Genomic DNA, 21,233 nt, shown 5'->3' on the forward strand with positions numbered 1-21,233 from the left:
GTACTATGATGATACTTTATGCAGATTACAGTTAAATATGTATGCAATTGTGGAACGCAATAATTAAAATTCATAAGCCTAACGAGAGATTTTTATATCGATTGTACTTAAGTTGGTATGAAATATTGTTATGTTATTGAAAATTTTTATATTTTTATTTATGTTCATATTCATTTGATGCTAATAATGTTGTAATACAATTTAATGTATTGATTAGAACATGTAAGAGGATTTGTAATGATTAACATTAAATATTCAGTAATCCAAATATTCAAATATCTAAAATTATAAACAGATTAAATAGATTTGTATAATTGTATTAATGATTATCCGAAAGGCTTGAACCTTTTAAAAATTCTACAGGTGAAATAATCACTAGCCGATAGGGGCTTTTTTGAATAATTTATAAGTGATAATGTAATTAATAGATGACTCATGAAATAAAATTAATTTTACAAATGAAAAAAGTAATAAGAATGTGTCAAACAACTTGATGTTCCCTAGAAGATATAATAAAACATTTTTTATTATTAAAAAAAAAGGAGATCGGAATGAGTGAGTGGGTTCATAGTAAAGCAGTCTTTACGTGACAGCGATAAGAGTACTTTTCAAAAATCCACAATATAAAGCTATGAATTGTGTGCAGAAAGTTTTAAAGAGCAATTTTATATTTTTTCGTTTGACTGTGATACTTTTTAAAGTGTTGGGACTTGCTCCATTTTCATATGCTATTTTTTCATCCACTCGAAACCAAAAAAAGGAAATGTCTTCACCTGTTTGTTATTCGATTGCTGGAATGATCTATAGTATTATATTATTAGTGTTTATTTTTTGTTCTTTAATATTTTGCATTATTATTGCTCCACCTGAAATCGTGAGTGACAGAATGACTACATCTCTTTTATTTATTATTATCGCAGGTGCTCATAGTGTTTTAATAACAATAATCATTATTTACTGTGTGAAGCAAAAGATTGCTGTTCAAATTCTGAATGAATTGATCAATTTTTATTATGAAATGACAGAAACTTTTCATGGTACTTGCAAGCGAAAGAGCCAAATTTATTCTTTGTTTATTGTATTGGTACATATTCTTATTCTCACTTCACTATTTAGTGGAAATAAGTGGTTTATACAACATCCATATCAAATAACGGTAAAAATAAATCTGATTCTAATACTCGGGTTTTCAATAGGAAGTGTCATAATTCAGTATGCATTAGTGATAATATTTCTTCATAAAATTTTATCCGATCTTAATCGAACTCTGTCAAAATTAATAAACAATGACAAACAATATCCAAAGGATTTAATTTTTCTAACTCAGTCTTCTCACAAAAATGTTGTCATGAAAGATCTCATACTCTTACGAGAATCACAGCGAAGACTCTATGAGATTTCTTGTGAAGTTAGCCGATTTTATTCAGAACCAATTTTATGTGCAATAACACTTTTATTCATCTGGGCAACATACAGTTCGTATCATCTAATAAATTCTCTACTGGCTCCTGATTGTAGAGACGATAGCATACCATTTATATACACAGTATTATGGATTTTGAAAGATGCTTTTCCAATTTTGATTTTAACTAATTGTGTAACCAGATTTAAAACAGAGGTAAGTTTTTTTTCTAATAATTAAATATTACTATCACTTATAAGGGGGATATGGAGCAAGACGGCTTTTTCGATTTTTGGTAACTCAGTGAGGCAAAACAGATCCTCCAAAGCTGTTAGCACGAAAGTTAACATTGATTTGAAAATATGCTTATCGCTCAAATTAAATTATTATGTACATAAGTCATTTTAAAATTCAAAAAGCGGTCTTACCTCATGGATCCGTCGTACCCCGTATTCCCCTATTTGTTTTTGATTATTTACGTTTCTATCATAGATGAGAAGAACCGGTGATATCATTAATGAAATTATGGTTATGCACCCTGTAGAAGGGGAAGTCAAATTCGAGGTAATTTACTTCATAATATTCACTCAACTATACAACTGTACTACATTGAATAAATTTATTTTCTGATTTTTTTATTTACCAGCTTTTATGATATTTCAGTTGGAATATTTTTCTATTGAATTACTACACCGAGACGTACCGTTTACTGCTTGTGGGTTATTTTCTCTTGATGGAAATCTTTTGACATCAGTAAATACCAAAATTTTACTCTAAATTCATTAAATGTTTATCAAAAAATATTTTATTAATTTAAATAACTCATTAACAATGATATTTTTGTCTAGATTGTGAGTACTACTGTAACATATATGGCTATTCTCGTAGAATTTGAAAGTAAAATTAAAGATGGAGGCAACTGTCAGCAAGTACGTATTCAAAGGATGTTTGTATCGATAATAATAATGGCAGTAGAATACTATTTTACAGTTAAGCAAATCATTTAGCTGATCATTGATTTTATCTGTTGAGCAATTATCATTTCCTAGTTTTTATAAAATTAATACCAGTATTACAAGTACCCGTATGAAAAAATTTTCCCTTTCTACTTACAAAAACAATATTCATAATGGAATTAACAAAATTTTTTTATATATTAATTTAATTAAATTTTTATTAATTAAAACTTGTACAATAAATTATGTAATTAGCATAAAAAAATAATTATCAACAACAAACAAATCAAATGGTTTAAATTTTAGTTGAATATTTTTTAAATAAAAAGATATACATTATGATGGTTCATTTATTTGCTAAATTATCTAATTGTCAATGTCAAAAAATTAGTTTAATTAATATATAGAAAAATTTAATTAATTTCATTATGTATATTATTTTTGCAAGTAGAGAACGTTTAATGAACGTTTGAAGTTGAAAGGAAAAATTTTTTATACGTATAATTATAATATATGAAAAGTAGTTGTTTTTTTTTATACCAACGTGGAATAATTTTTTTAGAATCTTTAAACTTGAAATGAATAAACTTGAAATGTATTCAACATGAAATATCTTGAATACATTTTTAGTGAATAAAAAATATTTATTGTATTGAATAGTTACTTTAATATTATATTTTCAGAATAATCAATCATTCATTCAGAAAATCCAATAATTTAATGGGATACTCATCACTTCATTTTTAATGAACTAAGAGGCAAACAATATAAGGTCAGTTTTTGGATGAAACATGTTATTTTGTTTGAAATAATTTGCTATGTAATTATTATCTGAAATCTAGAATATAATTATTGATTTTTAAAAATAGTTCAACTAATTTTCCACGAAATAATGAATATTCAACGATGTTGATATTATCTTAGCAATATTTGTTAAGTATCGCCTTGTTAATTTAGTCTGCATCTAAGTTCAACCAACAATTAATGTTCAACCTTCAATGCATAATCATTAATAAGAACATTAGAAATGAATTTATTTACAAGTTCATCTACGTGCAAGTATATAATAGTCTATATAATTTTCATAAGTTTTAAAGTGTATGGATTACTGCCTTTTAAAGTAAATATTTTCAATGGTGAACATGAGCTCAAGAAAAAAAAACTTTCATATAATTTCTCATATTCCTTGATTGGCTTAATTTACAATATATTGTTGGCTATTCTTTATGTTCTTTTCATGGTCTTTGTTATTTATTATATACTTTATTATCGTATATCTCGAATTTCCAGCTTATTATCTTTTGAGATAGTTTTGACAGTGTGTGCTAGTAGTTTTGTCATAATTATATTATTAATATTAGCTATCAATCAAAAACCTATGATTATTATTGCAACAAAGTTAATGAATTCGAATATAAATTTAAATCTTCAATCATCCACATTTTCTACAGTTTATTCAACCAATGAATACCTACAGATAGTGATAATCATTGTTTACTATGTCATTTACATTGCGATCACTTTGTCTGAAGCAGAATCAATGTACTATACTGTAACTGATGCCTATTGGATCATATCTTGCACACCAGGATTTTTTCTTGGTTGTGTATTGATTCTGTATGCTATTATTCTTTTGAATATCACCAGAGAATTTGAATATTTGAATCAATCATTGGAGTTTGTAATAAATATAGCAGTTACCAAAGATGATTATTTTGATATTCCAGTAACTTCAATGCATGTTGATAGAATTATTCAAAATATTCTTGAAATTAAATATATCCATAGTGTTTTGTATAAACGAATGTATGAATTTTCTAAATTCTGTTCAATACCAATTTTACTGGCCACTTTGTATTATTGTATGGACTTGGTTCATACTTCTTATTCAATATTCATGTTTATTCTTCTGTCAAGAAAATTTACTGTAAGCAGATATATCAATTATGCTTCCTGGATGTTAAGATGTGTATATCCACTTCTACTTTTAACAATCATCGTTACAAATACTATAGCAGAGGTTGGTAAAAATGAGTTTTAGCAAAGAATCATCTAATTTGAGTTGGAATGAATTATTTTTACTGTTTTTAGGTAAATAAGATCAAAGATATCGTACGCAGAGCTATGAATACATATCATATGGATAATAAAGTGAAAAATGAAGTAATGGTTAATATTTAAAAATGTGGAAAGATAAATAACAAGAAAATTTTAAAAATAAAAAAATATTCAAAAATTTTTTCATAAAAATTGTTCGTGATTGAATTTTTTCCTCTTGTTGTTTATCTTTTTTAATGTATATTATATTTCACAGAATTTGATATACTCTATGATTTTTCCCAGCTCGAACAATTTTTCCTAGAATTGCTACATTGTAATGCAAATTTTACTGCAAGTGAATTTTTTCCTCTTGACAACAGCCTTATCAGATTAGTAAGTATTTACGAGTAAAATGAGTGAATCATTTTTCTTATTGACATTTGATTTTGTTTTCTGTAGGTAATGCACACAGTTATAACATACATGATTGTATTTATTCAATTCAAACAAAAGTCAATATCTAATAGTTATCAGGATTCTCATTTTCAAATGGTGACCTCTGAATTCTTCAATAATTCGTCTTAAAAAATCGTATCTTCATTTTGGTGAGGTAATAAACTATAGTTCTCATGAACATTAATATATTAATATATTACTTTTTTATTTCTTCTAGCACATATTGATCGTCGATTGCAAACTTTCTACGTAATAGTGAATATTTAATTCAGACATTCGTTTCCTTGACAACTTTTTTTTTTAATGTTTTTCCATTTTTTTTCTCTCCCAGCAGAATAGTACTAACATCAAGATTGTTCAGTTTGTTGAATAAAAAGAAAAAAAGAATAAAACCATAAAAATGGGTATACCTACGTGTAAATCTATTCTGATTTATATGCTAGCTATGAGTTTTAAACTGTGGGGATTACTTCCTTTTAAAATCAACATCTCAACTCGTGAACGTGAATCTGGCAGGAAAAAAAATCGATACAATTTCTCATACTCTTTAGTTGGTTCGGTTTACAACATTATTTTAATTGTTATATATATTTATTTTATGTATTTCTTTATACATAATTTATTTTTTCAAAAAAAATTCAGTATCATTTCATTACCATTTTTCGAAATCTTTCTGTCAGTAATCTCTAATAGCATTGCTATCATTTTATTAATAATCGTTACTATAAAACAAAAAACAATGATAATTGTTGCTTCAAAGTTGATTAATTTACAAGTGAAATCGAATTTAAATCCTATTAATTCAAAAAAAAAGTTCTCTTTTGATGAATTTCTATTAATAACAATAGTTGTCTTATATTATTTTATATATTTTTTAATTATCATAACTGAGCCAACAAATATTATGATCTTCACTAAGAATGATATTTTTTGGATACTTTATAGTATTTCAGGATTTTTTATTGGTTATGCATTAATTTTATACATTCTCGTACTTTTTCGCGTGAAAAGTGAGTTCTATAAATTAAATCAATCACTTGAATTAGTAACAAATATAGCTGCCACAAAAAATGATTATTATATTATTCCTGTGAATACTAGATACGTCGATGTTGTTATTCAAGATATTTTCCGTATTAAATCCGATCAATTTATTTTCTGTGAATACATTCGTGCATTTTCGAGATTTTGTTCAGTACCAATATTTTTAGCCACATTGTATTGTTGCATAGATTTAATTTACACTTCATATTGTTATTTTATGTATTTTTTATTAAGCAAGGAATATAAATTGAAAAGATCAATCAACTTTCTTTCCTGGATAATGAAAGCACTTTTTCCACTATCGATTTTGACACTCACTGTTACCAGTACCACATCAGAGGTTTGTATTAATAAATTATCAATCAATTATTCTTATATTTACTTTGTATAGTAATAAAAATTTAATCATTTGATTTTTATTTGCAGATAAATAAAACTAAGAGCATTGTATGCAGAGCAATCAATACTAATCATATGAACATTCAAATAAAATATGAAGTATTATTTAAGTATTTGATTGATTAAATATGGATGAATCATATTATTGGAGTAATTAAATTCAAATTTCCTTTCAGCTGGAACAGTTTTTTTCAGAGCTACTACATTGCAACATTATTTTTACTGCATGTCATTTGTTTTCTTTGAATAATAGTCTCATGAGAACGGTAAGTATCCTTATGGTTTTTTTTTAACTTTATTGTAAAACAAATATTTCTTATTCCAGATTTTGAATACTGTTTTAACGTACATGATTGTCTTTGTACAATTGAAAAAAAACGAATTATCAAAAAATAGTACTCCAAGTTACTATGATGATGCAACATAAAATTTGAAATTGAATAGATTTTTTTCGAATTTGACAAGTCATAGATTAATTGAATAATATTTATTACGTTGACTTAGGGATGTGTACTTGTTCATTTGAACTGTTTAAACATTCTACGCCGTTATTATATCACTCAATTTAATTTTTTAATACGATTATAAAATGATAGAATTACCGACTTGAGCATATTTAATGTTATCTTATTATTTCCTATTTAATTAATTATTCTTAATTTGAATTTTTAATTATATTATAATAAATCAAGCTTTGTTTGTGAGATTATCTCTCTTCTATTATATGTCCGTTGCTCTATTATCTACTACAGATTAATTCGTTAATCCATAACCCAATTCAGAATTCTTAAAAAATATAGACAACAATAGAGAAGATTTATTAACAATGATAATGCTATTTATAAGTCTTCAAATATTATGTTTCCACATGAATAAATGAGAATTAATGTGCAATCTTAAAGAAGTCTAAAAATTCAAGGACTTTTAGATAAACATAAATACCATCGCAATGAAATCTAAGGTTATATCTAGGCGTAATATTCTTACGTTTGTAGCCAAAGTGCATTATCTTCTCACAAAGAGTGTGAGACTATCGCATCAGAAGAATAGCACGCCTTTCTCTAGAGCTCCATATTTACAATCAGGTATATGTATTCGCAGAAATCACTCAGGGTATATTACCACACTTCCCCACATTATTTTTCCAGCCACGCATATTTCCCTTTCCTTTGTTTCATCGGAGAGATCAATCAATATTATTTATTGAATCAATTTTATTTAATGTTCGTAAGTGAATTCAAAAGTTGGATTGCGTTTTATATGATTAATGATCATATTTATACATTGAAATTTTATACTTTCAATTAAATAATAACGTTTCATATCAATTCTATTATGTGCAGTGAATAAAAAAAATTTTCTGTTAAATAATATGTTTGAGTTTGGAAAATCTTTTAAATCCTGATCTAAATTAACAACAATAAACAAAATATGGTTTGGATATTTGAAAGCATACTCTGTGCAATATTTCATTACAAATATCTGCAATATTTGTTTTTAGTCGGATTATTTTAGATAACAATTATCAGATAAAGATAAATTTGTATTAAAAAAATTCGATTATAATAAACAAGAAATGCTAAAAATAAAATAAAATAATTCTTGCGGTAGCAACTTTGTAAATTATTTTCCATAAACTTAGAAAGCTGATAAAATAAACTTATTTATTTAATTCAAGTTATATTACTACTTTAAAAGACACTTCGTTTTTGCAAATTGCGTCTTCAAGTTTGAAGTTAACATTAAGCTAGTACGTGAATGAAGATGATTACGTTAATGAGTTTAAGTAATTTATATATTATTAGGTAAAAAGTTGTTCCAAAAATTAAACACATTGAAGTGAATATGTACTACAGCTGTTATAAAAGTAAGAAAAAAAAATTAATAAAAAGTAAAGTAAAAATTTGCAGAAGGAAAGAAAAAAAAATAAAATTATGTAAGGTTTTAGCGATAAGAAAAACTTTCTAGCGAATTTTATGAAATTCGAAAGCTCCTTTGAGAAAATCTAAACCACCATAGCAAAGAAGAGGCTTGTTACTCTGCATAAGCATAGTAATTGCTATTAAATCCTGTGATGTTTTTAATAGTTGTATATTTGCCTCGCTCCTTCATTAATATTCTTATACCTTTTATACATTCGTTATAGAAAATGTCTGTTCGTTAAGAAGCTCATTATTTAAATGATTTCATAATATTTTTGTCTCAAAGACTCTCGAAAAGGATCAGAGATAATTTTCCAGATAATTAATCATAAAAAAAAGTAAAAATACTGATAAAATGAGACTTACCAATGTTCTCAACTCCCAGAGCATTTGCTTTATTTTCTTTACTTTTTTCATCCCTGTTACATACGTCTCCGGTGTTTTTCCACCACTTGTCGTAAAGAATTTGTATTACGCCTTTCTCCTGCAATTCGAGAATAGCAAGAGATATTTTGTCTCTCCAGGGCGAGCCTAAATAAAAAGTTGAAAGAACTGAGCTTAGTATTTCATGTCACTTACAATAGCCAACAAAATTTATAAGAATGATAATACCACATTATACATTACTAGTAAAAAAAAGTCAAAAAAATTTATCTGCTATTACATTCGTACCTTTCGGTGTGGCTATTCCGTATCCTTTACTGTCTAATAATCCTCCTATTTGTGTAAGATTGCAATCTCGTTGTACAGCGTAATCAAGCATTGTAGATTCCATGAGAAAGGCATAATTACCTTCTAGCACTCTTTTAATACCTTCTTCATAAGATGGAACAAATACTGAGGATTTTTTAGCTTCCATAAATCGCCACATTTTTTGGTAAATTCCTATCTTCGAATCCTGGAAAATACATTTTTGATGAGAAGATAAAGAAAATATCGTTTTATTTTAAGGAGATAAGGATTATCAACTTACTCGAAAAAATGTCATGGTACTTCCACCTTCTAGAGTACCATAAGCTATTTCAGTTTGTTCAGCTAGATCAGCTGCATTTTCTATTGGAGTGATCATCCTTTCTACTGTTAAAAATGCTGCAAGGTTTGCAGTATAGGAAGATATAATAATTAGAGTAAAAAACCACCAGATACCTCCCACTATTCTCGTACTGGTTGCCTATTAAAATAACAATCAGTTATTAAACAATTACAGTAATCATTAATTAATACAATGTTGATAGTAAGGATTGGGAATATATGTTATAACCAAAATGGTAAATAATTAAATAATTATTTGCTAACTAGTCATTAGAAGGATTTCAATGTCGTATCTTTAAACAAAAATGATTATTTATAGAAATCATTACGTATGTAGCCGTCAATGATAACGTAAGACTAGAGACAAAAGTTTATATCAATTTAACTTGTGCAAATATAATCATCGGATCTGACACATTCATAACTTCAACTGGAGAGTTTAATGTACAAAAGTAAAAGAAAGAAAAAAAAAACTTTTCAAAGTTCGCTTGCCAAATTTTCAAAGGCTTTGAATCCATTTTATTTCTTTTATATTTTCTCTGCAGCTGTTTATTTTTATTTTTGCAAAAATTCTCTTTGTTATCAGGCGTACGTCGTTGTGAAATCAAGCGTGAAATAACGATATAAATCATTTTTCGCTGATAGAACTGCGCAGAAAACCATTTGTATTGTGATTGGTAGTTTCGTTATTTATTTTTTTTTAATAAAAAATAATAAATATAAAGTGTATTTAGTTTAATGAAACATCAAAGATGTACGTACGTAAAGGTTTCATTGATAGACATTTTCCCTGATGGAAAGACTCGTGTTTCATATTTCGTTGAAGTGAAAATATTCATCAATTTTTTCTGCTTAACTTTTACAAGTCATGACATCCCTGCATGCACACAGAGCCGTTTAGCACCATATGTTGTACAATTAACATTTTTATTGAATAAATAAAAATTATCTAATGTTGTAATGATGATTTAAAATTACAATTTGACCATTGAGTAATCAGAAAATCGATAAATTCTTAGCAGGAGATGTTCTAATGTGACTGTGTATCTACAGTTTAGATTAGTCTTGTTGATTCACTCCCTTCTCTTGTTGAGCTCAACATCACAGCCATTCGTTAACTGTTCTTCTTTGTCTTCAACATCAATTAACTGCTTCTCCTACTTTGAGATCAATTTATTTCGTTTATTAACACTCTACCATAAATTTGGGAAAATAAAATAGAATTTACAGATTTTGATTATTTCAACAGCAATATTATTTGACTTAAAGAGAAATAAGAAATATTGATTTGATATTAATTTTTTATCTTCGACTCTTTACATTATGTGTAGAATGATGGCTATTTTACCACCGTTTTCCACGGGCCCTTGCTTGATAAAACACTCTCAAAATGGTCCATTTATGTATAATGCATTCAGTGATTTATCAGCTGGAACGAATTGTTAAGTTTCACTTTAAAATGATGGTAATTCCTAGTTTCTATTGAAATGATCAATAAAAAAAATTGGTATCATTTAGATTTTGAGTGTTAAGATAAACAATATAATCTCTGTCTACTTTACTGCTTTAAAATGATTATGGCGAATCAATAGTTATTTTGTGTAAAAATATAACGAATTGAGAACAAAAAATGGATTGTCTAAATGATACAATTATGATGCAATCCTTCCACTGATAAGCTAAACTAAAGTCAAGAATCTGGAGTAGCTGTGATGACAAAATTTTTACTAGCAGTAATGTTGCTAATATTCTTTTATTGACAAGAACTCTTCAAAGTATTTAGATTTGTATTCGTGAGTGATGATCAAAGCAAAAAAAAACATAAGGTGCTTAACTTATTATGCAGGGATGACATGCATTATTTCTTTTCTTTCATGTATTTTTTTGATAAAAAGAAACTTTTGTGTTGGTGATTATGTTGAAAGTGTGGGATTCATTTAAAGTAAAAGATTTGAAATTATCCCTATTACGTTTGTATTTATTTTTCAAATTCAGGACAGATGCGAATAATGAACTTAAAGCATTTTTGAAGAGGCTCAGACAGATGACTGTTAACGGATATTAATAATTTTTTCTTATCATCAATTCATTCAATATATTTTATATCAATGTGAATTAATACTTTTTATGAGATATTATTCTCTTATTTCTTTTAATGGCTATGATTCAACTGATAGATAAGCATTCGATTCTAAAAAAATACAATTTATCAGCTTCAGTAATTTTTTGATTAATAAGTTGCGGAATTTTCCAACAAACATTCTTCTTCTATTAACAAAACAACAGTTCACTACTTGAATAATATTTTTTAAGTCTTTAACAATTTTTTACAAGCTCTAAAAAATATTTTTGTACTCATATGGTGCTTTATGATACAATTAAAATTATTTTTCATTGATTATTGGGAAAAACAAATTTTTTCTATGTAAGAAATTGACAATCGGCTCTGTGAACATGGTTACCTTGGGATTGAGGTCGCTCCCCTGTTGCATGAGAGTACCAACTGTGAACCAAAAGCTGTTAGAGAGGCTGAAGTCGTTGACTGTCCTTGGCAAAGGGATGTCATCACTTTCTGGTTCCAAAGCGCTGACATGAGAGCCCTGATCAGTGAGACCCCCATCAAGTGATGCGAAATAGATAAATACAATAATTACTTCTCATCTTTTTGGTAATACTTTGTACTTACAATAATTTCAATATTATATTCAATGTTGCGTTTTACCATGACGAAAAAAATTTAATTATGGCATTACTGGTGTTGTTTACGGAATTTTTTTTTTTTTTATCATTAAAATCAAAACAAAATAAAACGTTGAGTTCATATGTACACGACAAAATCAGATCTTGATGATACAACTCTTGCAGAGTTATTCCCAGAAATGTGCATTGTGTTGTGCGACATGCTTGTACACCCCATTCATTATACTTTTATGGAAATTTATGGAAATGGGGTTCAGTGTTGTGGAAGCTTTCAGTAGAAACTCGGACGAGGAAAATTGTTTATCGTGTGTGTCGTCGAAATATGAAAAAAACTTCATAAAAAAATAAGTACAAATAGTAGACCTTTTCAGGAAATGTAAAAAAAATCAGGAAATACTTACAGGAAGTTTTTATAATTAAATTGATCATAATTTTTTTTCTTAATAAATATTAATCTGGATTTTTAATTCGCAGTAAAATTAAAAGAAAAAAGTCATTTTAGCAAGCCATTATATGCCTTGGACTTATTTTACAGTTGAAAATAATGTACATTGTGTAGTGTATAAATATAAATACCCGTCAAAAATATAATTATACACGTAATCTACATAAAAGAATATACTCTTTACAAGTGTTGTGGATTTTATTCATATGATGATGTGATATACTATATTATGCTATAAAACATCTTTTAGTGGACACTAACAACATAGTAAATGAAATAATGCATATAACTGTATTCTTAATTATTTTATACATTTAATTATTCAAAGATTTCAATATCTTTTATTGAATATCCATAAATATTTATTTTTAAACAACATGTCTTCATTTCCAACCAAAGTTAATCAATAAATCCTACATTTCCAGTAATAAAATCAATGCAAATACTGTATCAATATTCAAATAAGATTAAATTTTTTTCAGCACCACTTGATGAAGGCCTACCTGCAAAGGGCACTTGCAGCTTGGGCAGGGTGGCGGTTCTACCCATTCATACGGTGAAAGACGCGCCACAATCCAAATTGTAATCGAAACCATGACGTACGCCCCCAGCATTGAAAACCAAACTTCCACAGCGAGGGGATTCATGAATGAGAAGAGTCGGGAGGGTGCGCGTTTGGTGGCCTGAAGCATGCAGACGATTCTTCTCTTTTATACTATATCTTCGACTAAGATTTCCAAATGTCAAATATAATTGGTTCATTTTTATTTATTATACTCATTTGATTTTCAATCTGTTCGTTCTTCTATCATCATCTGTCTTGAGATGTTTTTACAAAAAAGAAGGAAATGGAGATGAGATGGGTGAGGAAATGAGATGGAAACTGGAGCAGATGATGAATTTAATATACCTTGGGGTTGAGGCCGCTGCCTTGTCTTAAAAAAGTACCAGTGATAAACCAAAAGCTGTTGCTGACGTTAAATTGGTTTTCGACGATGTCACTTTCAGCTAAACAGGGATGAGGATTATTCCACTCGTAAGGACTGAAGCGAGCCATCACAAAGAGCGTAAAACTGACGAGCATGTATGCTGCCAGTACATAAAGCCATATCTCAACAGCTAGTGGATTCATGAAGGAGAACAGTCGAGTTGGTTGACTGGATGGTACCTAAATTATTTTAGGCTACAACTTTAATTAAAACATTCTCGATGGACGAATCCATGGTGTAGATTTATTCGTATGAAGAGATGTTTATGGAAAATTATTCATATTAGTGAAGTAAACAGATATATACAATGATAAAAGTTACTTCAAAAAATGTTTTATGATTTATTGTTTTTATATTGATGAATAATTTTTTATTACGCATCTCTGAATAAATCTTTTGAATCTTTAAAAGTAGAAAATTATTTTGAAATAAAACTTTGAACAAACAGTTTTAGTTTGTTAATAATACTTAAAAAAAAACTGATTTAAAATAAATAATAAAAACTCCGGAATTTATCAAAGGTTTTATATATGAGACCCTAGAGGAACAGTGCAAACATATTACATGTTCTATACTGGATGTTTGTTAACGGCAAATAATGTTACAAGATTTCTCACACAATGTTGGCATCTAGGCATTAACTAGAATTACTATTGAGTTTATACTCATATCGTTTGATAAACATATCAATGTTTGAAGAGTTATTTGAATTTTTTAAATTAAATTTGAAAATAAACTGTAAACGTTGGCTATATTATTGAGTGGGTAATTAATAAATATTGTTTGAAAAAAAAATAGAATTGATAACCTACTGGTCTAGAATCATTGAAAAATAATCGATAACATCATTGATAAATATTTTAATAATAAAAAATGTTAGCTACTTTCTAAAAAGATGAAAAATTTTACCAACATGATATTTATATTAGACACAATTGAAAGTAAAGTTATTTTTTATTACTCAAGTCCTTAAAAGTTGTATACACGAAGTATGTTAAGAAACAACACTTAAGTACAACTCTGTACTTTTAACCGTTGCAAGTGGTACTTGGTACATTCAATTTGAAAGTTGCTATCTTGTAAACTATTTGTCGTGAAGAATTGGTCTAAAGTTTATACTTTTCATCAAACGAGCCTTTAAAATTAATATATCTCGGCGGTAAAATTATTTATGCAGTTAATTTTTTGAATTGTAAAACACAATGTGAATAAAACAAATTTCTCAATGAATTTTTTTAAAATCAATATTGTTAATAAATTTACACATTTGTTTCCAACTAATTAATTATCTTTAATAAATTAATAGATGAAATTGAATACTTGGAATGTAATTTTGGGATTCTAATTGATAGAATTGTAATGGTGATATACTGGCTTTCAATGATGTGATTCTATTTTAGTGAATAATAACTCAAAGAGAATGTATTTAAGCTTATTAAAGAATACTCAGTTTGCGAAAAAAATTAATTAAATTTAAGAATAGATTATCAATAAACATCCTTTTTGAATGAAAAAATAAGACTTAAGAGAAAAAATTGAGCTTCAAAATAATTATAAATAAATAATATGATAATGGAAAAAATTTTTATTCACCTTAAAAAGTATCCCAATGCCTAGGTTCATAAATGGTTTGGTAAAATCAATAACACTCTCTCTGGCATAATTAATAGTCATTGATGCAACAGCTAAATCTGCTCTCTGTAAATAAATGCAACAATAGAGTTCATTAAAAAAAGCTTATTAAATACTTGAAAGCTTTATTTGGAACACCACGCTTAATGAAAATAATTTTAAATTCAAGCTCTGCAAATATAGATAAAGAATAAAAATTAGTTTTTATTCATGGAACCAAAGAGTATAAAAAAGAATTAACTAGATGTTCATTGTGCATTAGAATTTCTAAATTGTAGCTCATCAAAAGAATGTTGACGTTAATGTATCTTTATTCATTATGTTGGTTGTTATTTTACAAGGTAAACGTTAGTTTAACCTTGTAAAAGTACTCAAGTTCAAGAAGATAGCTCATATTGGATAGAAAACGGTCAGAGACTATCGCAATTTTGATCGTATCAAAGGAAAAAGAAGCAAAAAAATCACAAAAGAAGCTTTGAACTGGTTTTATCGAACGTTGAAATTCTCTAATACTGTAAAATTATTCGAAGGAAACTTTGATTTGTTAAAAAGCTTATTAACTCAAGTACTATTTATTATTGTTACTACAAAACTCTCAGATTATTAACAGCTAAATCTTAACAAACTATTTTGTTATTGTCTATTTTGTGATATGAACAAAATACGAATGAATATGAAAAACTTTTTTTTACTACATACACTTGAAAGTGTTAAGTATACATCTCTATACTCTAGATATGAAATTCCGGATATAACGACTTGGATTTTGAACCTTGAGATAAGATGGGATTATACTTGATGCTTATTTAGAATTCCGGAAATTTTTTTTTAGTGATAAATAACTCGTGTTGCTTTAAAAATGAATTTCAATACATTTTAATAACACGTTTAGAGTTAAATGCAAAAATACATATCAATACTCGAAAAAATAGTAGAGAGTATCAAGTACTTGGAGATTCTGCTATCGACATTTATGATCGGAATCTGTTTCGATGGTGAAAGAATTAACTTCTTCTGAGTGACGTGAGTTTCATATATAACTAGTCAATTTTAATAATCGTAGATTTTAAAATTCAAATACTATGCTGATCGAATTGAGTATCTATGGTAACATCTGTAGCCTATTCTATATTATACAGAATATTGACTTTTAGTAACTCAGCATGAGCTAAAATAAAAAGAAAACTCTAAATGTTATGATTTTATGATTTTTTATATTTAAATATTTTTTAAGGACTATAGAGTTAGTTTAATGTTGATATAATAACAATGCAATAATACCTTTTCCATTAGTTCACGAACTATTCCATTCCATTCTTTCGTTTCCGGATTATAGACACCATACATATGATCAGGTACTAATCGAATAGCGTATTGAAATCCCACTTGGGTTGCTATCCATTTGAGTAAATCAATACAGAATCCTTCAAATCTAGCATTTCCTGTTAAATTTTGATCTTGTCTAACCATCACATATGGTTTTTCCTGAAATTTATGCCATTTTTTTTATTATTGATGAATAAATTATTTAGATTTGAAATAAAAATAAGTTTATATTCGATTTAATATGCAATAAAGTTACCTCACGTGTCATAACGACAAGTGTAATATTAACACTGCTTTTATCGTAGAAAGCTTCGACGTCGGTTATATTAATACCAAATCCTGGTCGCCATTCACCAACTTTTACTAATTCTTCTTTTTTTAATTTTATGAGGTCCAATTTAAAATTATTCCTCTTGCCTTCATTAAATTCTATACGACCTGTTAAACCTTGCAGTCCTGCCTGGAAATTAAATATCCAAAAACTTTAATTCATATATTAACTATATCTTACAAAAATTAATATGAGTCATTTTATAAATTTATAAATATGCAACTTTCTTCTCTTTTTTAGAACATTAAATCAGATATTGATATAATTCAATGATAGAAAATTATATAATCTTTTATTACGCATATGAGATTATTAAGTTTTGTGATAAAAATGTTTCAATTGTATTTTTATCATAATAGTGTTGAAAATAATAGGAATAAATTCATTAATGTGGTTTGTATTAAATGCTAGGAAGTAACCGATTAGGCAAAGCTAAAATGGTTGCATTTTTTGTCTTAGATAGAGGATTTTATGTCTGCTACGACATTAATAATTGCATTTATTGTGAATCATATTAACAGACTAGTATTTATTCATGTGAATCATCACTATCTTATCGAATACTATTACTCATAAAAATTCGATAGCTTTGTTAAAATATACAAATTTTTTTTTGTTATTCCAAAATGTTTAAAGGTGTGCTTCATATAAATTCAAGTGAAATGACGGCGTTTTGATTATCAATTTTCGCTGAATTTGTCTAACTGATGTCATATAAATTTAGATATTTTTTTACATTTACACAATACTTAATTAGTTCTACATTTCATGACACAATAAAAAACATAAAGAATTTGATATTAGGTTGTGTTGTCAAATTTTTATTTAATTGAAAAAATTCATTTTACGTATAATCCTTCACCTTGTTGTATGTATGTAGTCCGTCTACCATGTCTATGAGTGGTAATAACACGTCAAGATAAGTGGATAGATATTATATCTTATCTTAACTTATTTACCTTTATAACTCTGGATTACATAGAGGTATCGTTACCATTGAGTGTATAGTGCTAAACTTATTTTAGTCATCGACGAAACTTCGAAGTGGAAATAATTAATTTGTGTTGAAAAAAAATTTATATTTTTAAAAAATGAAGTTCGCTCTATTTTTAGGAGTCGTTGCTATTCTTGCTATCTCAGGTGAGTATTTATTGTGTTTCAATTGATTACTTTCAGTGTTAAAAAATCCAAAAAATTTTATCCACGCAAAAATGATTTTTCTTTTTCTAGGAGATGCATTAAAATGCTACCAATGTACTAACTGTGCTGATCCTTTCACTAAAAATGAAACTTTATTGAAAGACTGCGGTGTAGATACTCACTGTGCAAAGGGAGTTATTACATTCCGTAATTATAACTGTTTTTTTTATTAATTATAACAATTTTATTTGTGAAATATTAATGAGTCAATTTGAATTATTTATAGAAAACAATACCCAAAGGTACGGACGTGCATGCGTCAGTGCCACCTCGATGGAAAACCCTATCAAACCAAACCAATTGAACTTTTCACTCTATGATTCTGCTAGCTTATACTTTTGCAATACTGATGGATGTAATGGAAGTGGATCCATCTCTGCAGTTATATCCATTATTTTTACAACTTTAGTAGCATCACTCTTTGCTAGTTTTTGAAAATAAAAGTATTTGAGATCTAAATAAATTATTAGCTGAGGTTACAATACGATTTGACTAATTGTATTATAATAAGTAACATAAATTTATTTCAAGTGAATTCATTTCATAAATAACTATCGCGTAAAATAAAATCGATGGAGATAATCAATGGAATAATACTATTTACCACATATTTTGTAATTTATAAAAAATAATAAACGTTAAATAATAAACAAATTTTAATATATTGATCAGACTAAAATTATTTCATCATTTTATGTACGTTTTGTAAATCATTAACAATTATTATGACTTTACATTTGTTTTAAAATTTTCTTCAGGTAAACTTGTAAGTTTTATTCTTATAATTAAATTCTGCTATTCACAAAGTAATACAATTTGTGTCAGGAAATCAATAACAATGTCATCGGCTAGCAGCACTTCAATGGTATTACGGTGTTGTTACATATGGGTGTTGCAAAAGTCTGCTATGTGATGATAAAGAATTTTTTATGATTTGTAAACAATTTTAAAATCGATATATATTCAATGTTTCAGTGCAATTTATAGTTTAAAAAGTCAAATGTCATCAATGTTTTCATTCATATTCAAAAATAATTTTATGCCCGTTTTTTATGTACTGAGTCAAGTGTATTCATGAAATTAACTAATATTTTATACACCAAAGTTAAAAAATTTTTTGAGAATAATTCCATTGAAAGATTTGAAATAATTTTAATAACTAATTAATTTTTTCTATTCTTATAATAATGATTGAACTCTCTCTCTCTCTCTCTTTCTTGTAATTTCATGTACGGTGTAGTTTTTAGTCGGAATTAAATTTCCTCTACTCAACTCTTCATTTACATTATAATTTAGTAGACACCATATTTTACCTTTTCCGTCAATTCTGAAACAGTTGAACTTACATCTATGTATAAAATGTATATATCATTTTTGTCTACTTTAAACATTTTAAAATGTAAATTAACTTGAAAACTAAAAAAACTATTTTAAAAATAATGATATTAAATGTAATTTTCAGTGAGGAATAATTTTTAAAATAAAAAAGAAACAAAAACAATATTAACAGAATTGAAGCAAATACTAGTATGATTATATTTCAACTCTAAAATTAACAAAAAAAATTTTTTTATCTGAAACTTTTAATTATTTACTGGTAATACAAATACAAAAACTACAAATGAGTTAGTCATGGAAAGAGTATTGACAATGATTAAGTTTTTTCTTGGAATCTGAAGAATTTTTCCACAACTGGCGAACAAGTTTATATTAGATTTGAAGTTCAATCAAGAAAATTTTTAAAATACATAAATTTTGATTAAATAAAAGGTCGCATATTTCGAAAATATTGTATTCATAAATGATCCTCAAGCATCAAATTAAAATTATAATTGTATAATTTATGGATGGACTAATGATTATGAATGAAATATTGATACGATTATATAAGTATAATTCTGGAATAATAATTTAAATCAGATTTCAAGTGTAATTTAGATTATAATTCCCCTAGTTATGAGCATTCGATAATTTCCAATGACAATTAAAATAAATAATTTGATGATAAAATAGAATTTCTGATGAGAGTACAATCATTTATTTCTCAGTATCAGCTGATACTGTACTTTTAACAACACCTTTACGTCACAATTCCGACAGGTATAAACAAGTATTCAGGTATCGTAAGTTTGAAGTAATCGTAGTTAGATATGAATAATATGTAGTAAGAAGAAGCTAACAGGAAGAGTCTATTTACCTTTTTCTAGACTAACAAAATAGAAATCTAAAAGATGATTTTATCTATATAACGAAATATTTAGTTTACTTTTATTTTAAATGTATTAGAGATAAAAAAAAGTTACAAAAATTAGGTTAAAATAGAACTTAAAATGAATCAGTGGGGAAATCGATAATAATTGCAAGCAGATAAGGATTAATTAATCAAATTAAAAATGTTAGATACAGCTCGTGATATTCTTTGTTGAGATAAAGGTTAGTCTTTCTTTACGTTCAAATATTTAACAAATTTATATCCGTGAAATAAAAAAATTTATTGTTTATTTAGCTTTTGCAAAAGCTTGTGCTTTATAGATAGATTCAATTATATTTTTAATAGATCCTCAAGAGGTACAAACATTTATTGTTAGTTCTTGAATTGTTTCACGCTTTTGTTCCACAAAATTAAAGTTTCCATGAAATAGATCTATCGTTGCTTAAATCGCGATAAGAATAAAATCTGTGCTAGTTCTACTTATATAAAACGAAAGTTCGAGTGACATGGTGATTTACCTCGAGATGTCCTTCAGTATATTCGTCTCTAAAGTGGTACTTCATCGATATAACCAACTACCTTGGAATTTTTATCAATATCTAGTAAAGCTTTATTTGTCCTGTGTCATCATTTGATGAGTAGTTTAAAGAATATAATCTCATTTTTCGGTGTAAGTCAGTTGATATAATTTTTTACATCTCGTACAACTAGTCATATTTTGATGACGATTAGTGTTTGTATAAATACTAATAATATAACGTAAAACGTTTAATGACACATAATTACTTTGTAAATGTTTAAAGTTTAACATTCAAGAATTAATGACTTCTGATCAAAGTTTAAATTATTATTATTAGTAGAAAATATTGGTATTATTACGATGATTTACTTCGACTTTTGTGTGCAAAGTATTCTCAATGCGAATAAAACTTTCTCGAGACAGTTCCAAAAAAATATTCAATACAATGTGTATTTATTTGAAGGCAAGTTAGATTTAGTGAATACGTAATCTGATATTAAAAAGATAAGTAATCATAAGCCGATCTTATTAAGCTTTATCATTTCATTAATATATGATAGACAAAAAAGTTAATGGCAATTGTTTTTTCATTGTAATTTAATTAAGGTATTAAAATACTAGAATAGA

At 27.0% G+C, this 21,233-nt stretch overlaps 2 protein-coding genes across 2 annotated transcripts in view; one reads left to right on the top strand and one right to left on the bottom strand.

Moving 5' to 3' along the window:
• The window catches only part of LOC118066221 (glutamate receptor ionotropic, kainate 2), a 66,038-nt gene that overhangs the window by 6,646 nt on the left and 38,159 nt on the right, over nt 1-21,233 (bottom strand). The window contains exons 9-15 of the mRNA XM_035082093.1: nt 16,600-16,803; nt 16,299-16,502; nt 14,979-15,083; nt 13,307-13,564; nt 9,193-9,390; nt 8,892-9,117; nt 8,586-8,750 (exon numbers count right to left, since the gene is read on the bottom strand). Of these exons, the coding sequence (XP_034937984.1) occupies nt 8,586-8,750; nt 8,892-9,117; nt 9,193-9,390; nt 13,307-13,564; nt 14,979-15,083; nt 16,299-16,502; nt 16,600-16,803 (1,360 nt within the window). The remainder of the gene's footprint in view (nt 1-8,585; nt 8,751-8,891; nt 9,118-9,192; nt 9,391-13,306; nt 13,565-14,978; nt 15,084-16,298; nt 16,503-16,599; nt 16,804-21,233) is intronic.
• LOC118066230 (U-scoloptoxin(05)-Sm1a-like) lies at nt 17,654-18,358 on the top strand. The gene is made up of 3 exons (XM_035082107.1): nt 17,654-17,814; nt 17,905-18,021; nt 18,101-18,358. Exons 1-3 carry the CDS (start codon nt 17,766-17,768, stop codon nt 18,307-18,309), a joined length of 375 nt encoding a protein of 124 aa, XP_034937998.1. The 5' UTR covers nt 17,654-17,765; the 3' UTR covers nt 18,310-18,358.

Source organism: Chelonus insularis, unplaced genomic scaffold, assembly GCF_013357705.1.
Source record: "Chelonus insularis isolate UGA/USDA-ARS -01 unplaced genomic scaffold, ASM1335770v1 contig_121_pilon, whole genome shotgun sequence".
In the NCBI taxonomy this organism is placed as follows: Eukaryota; Metazoa; Arthropoda; class Insecta; order Hymenoptera; family Braconidae; genus Chelonus; species Chelonus insularis.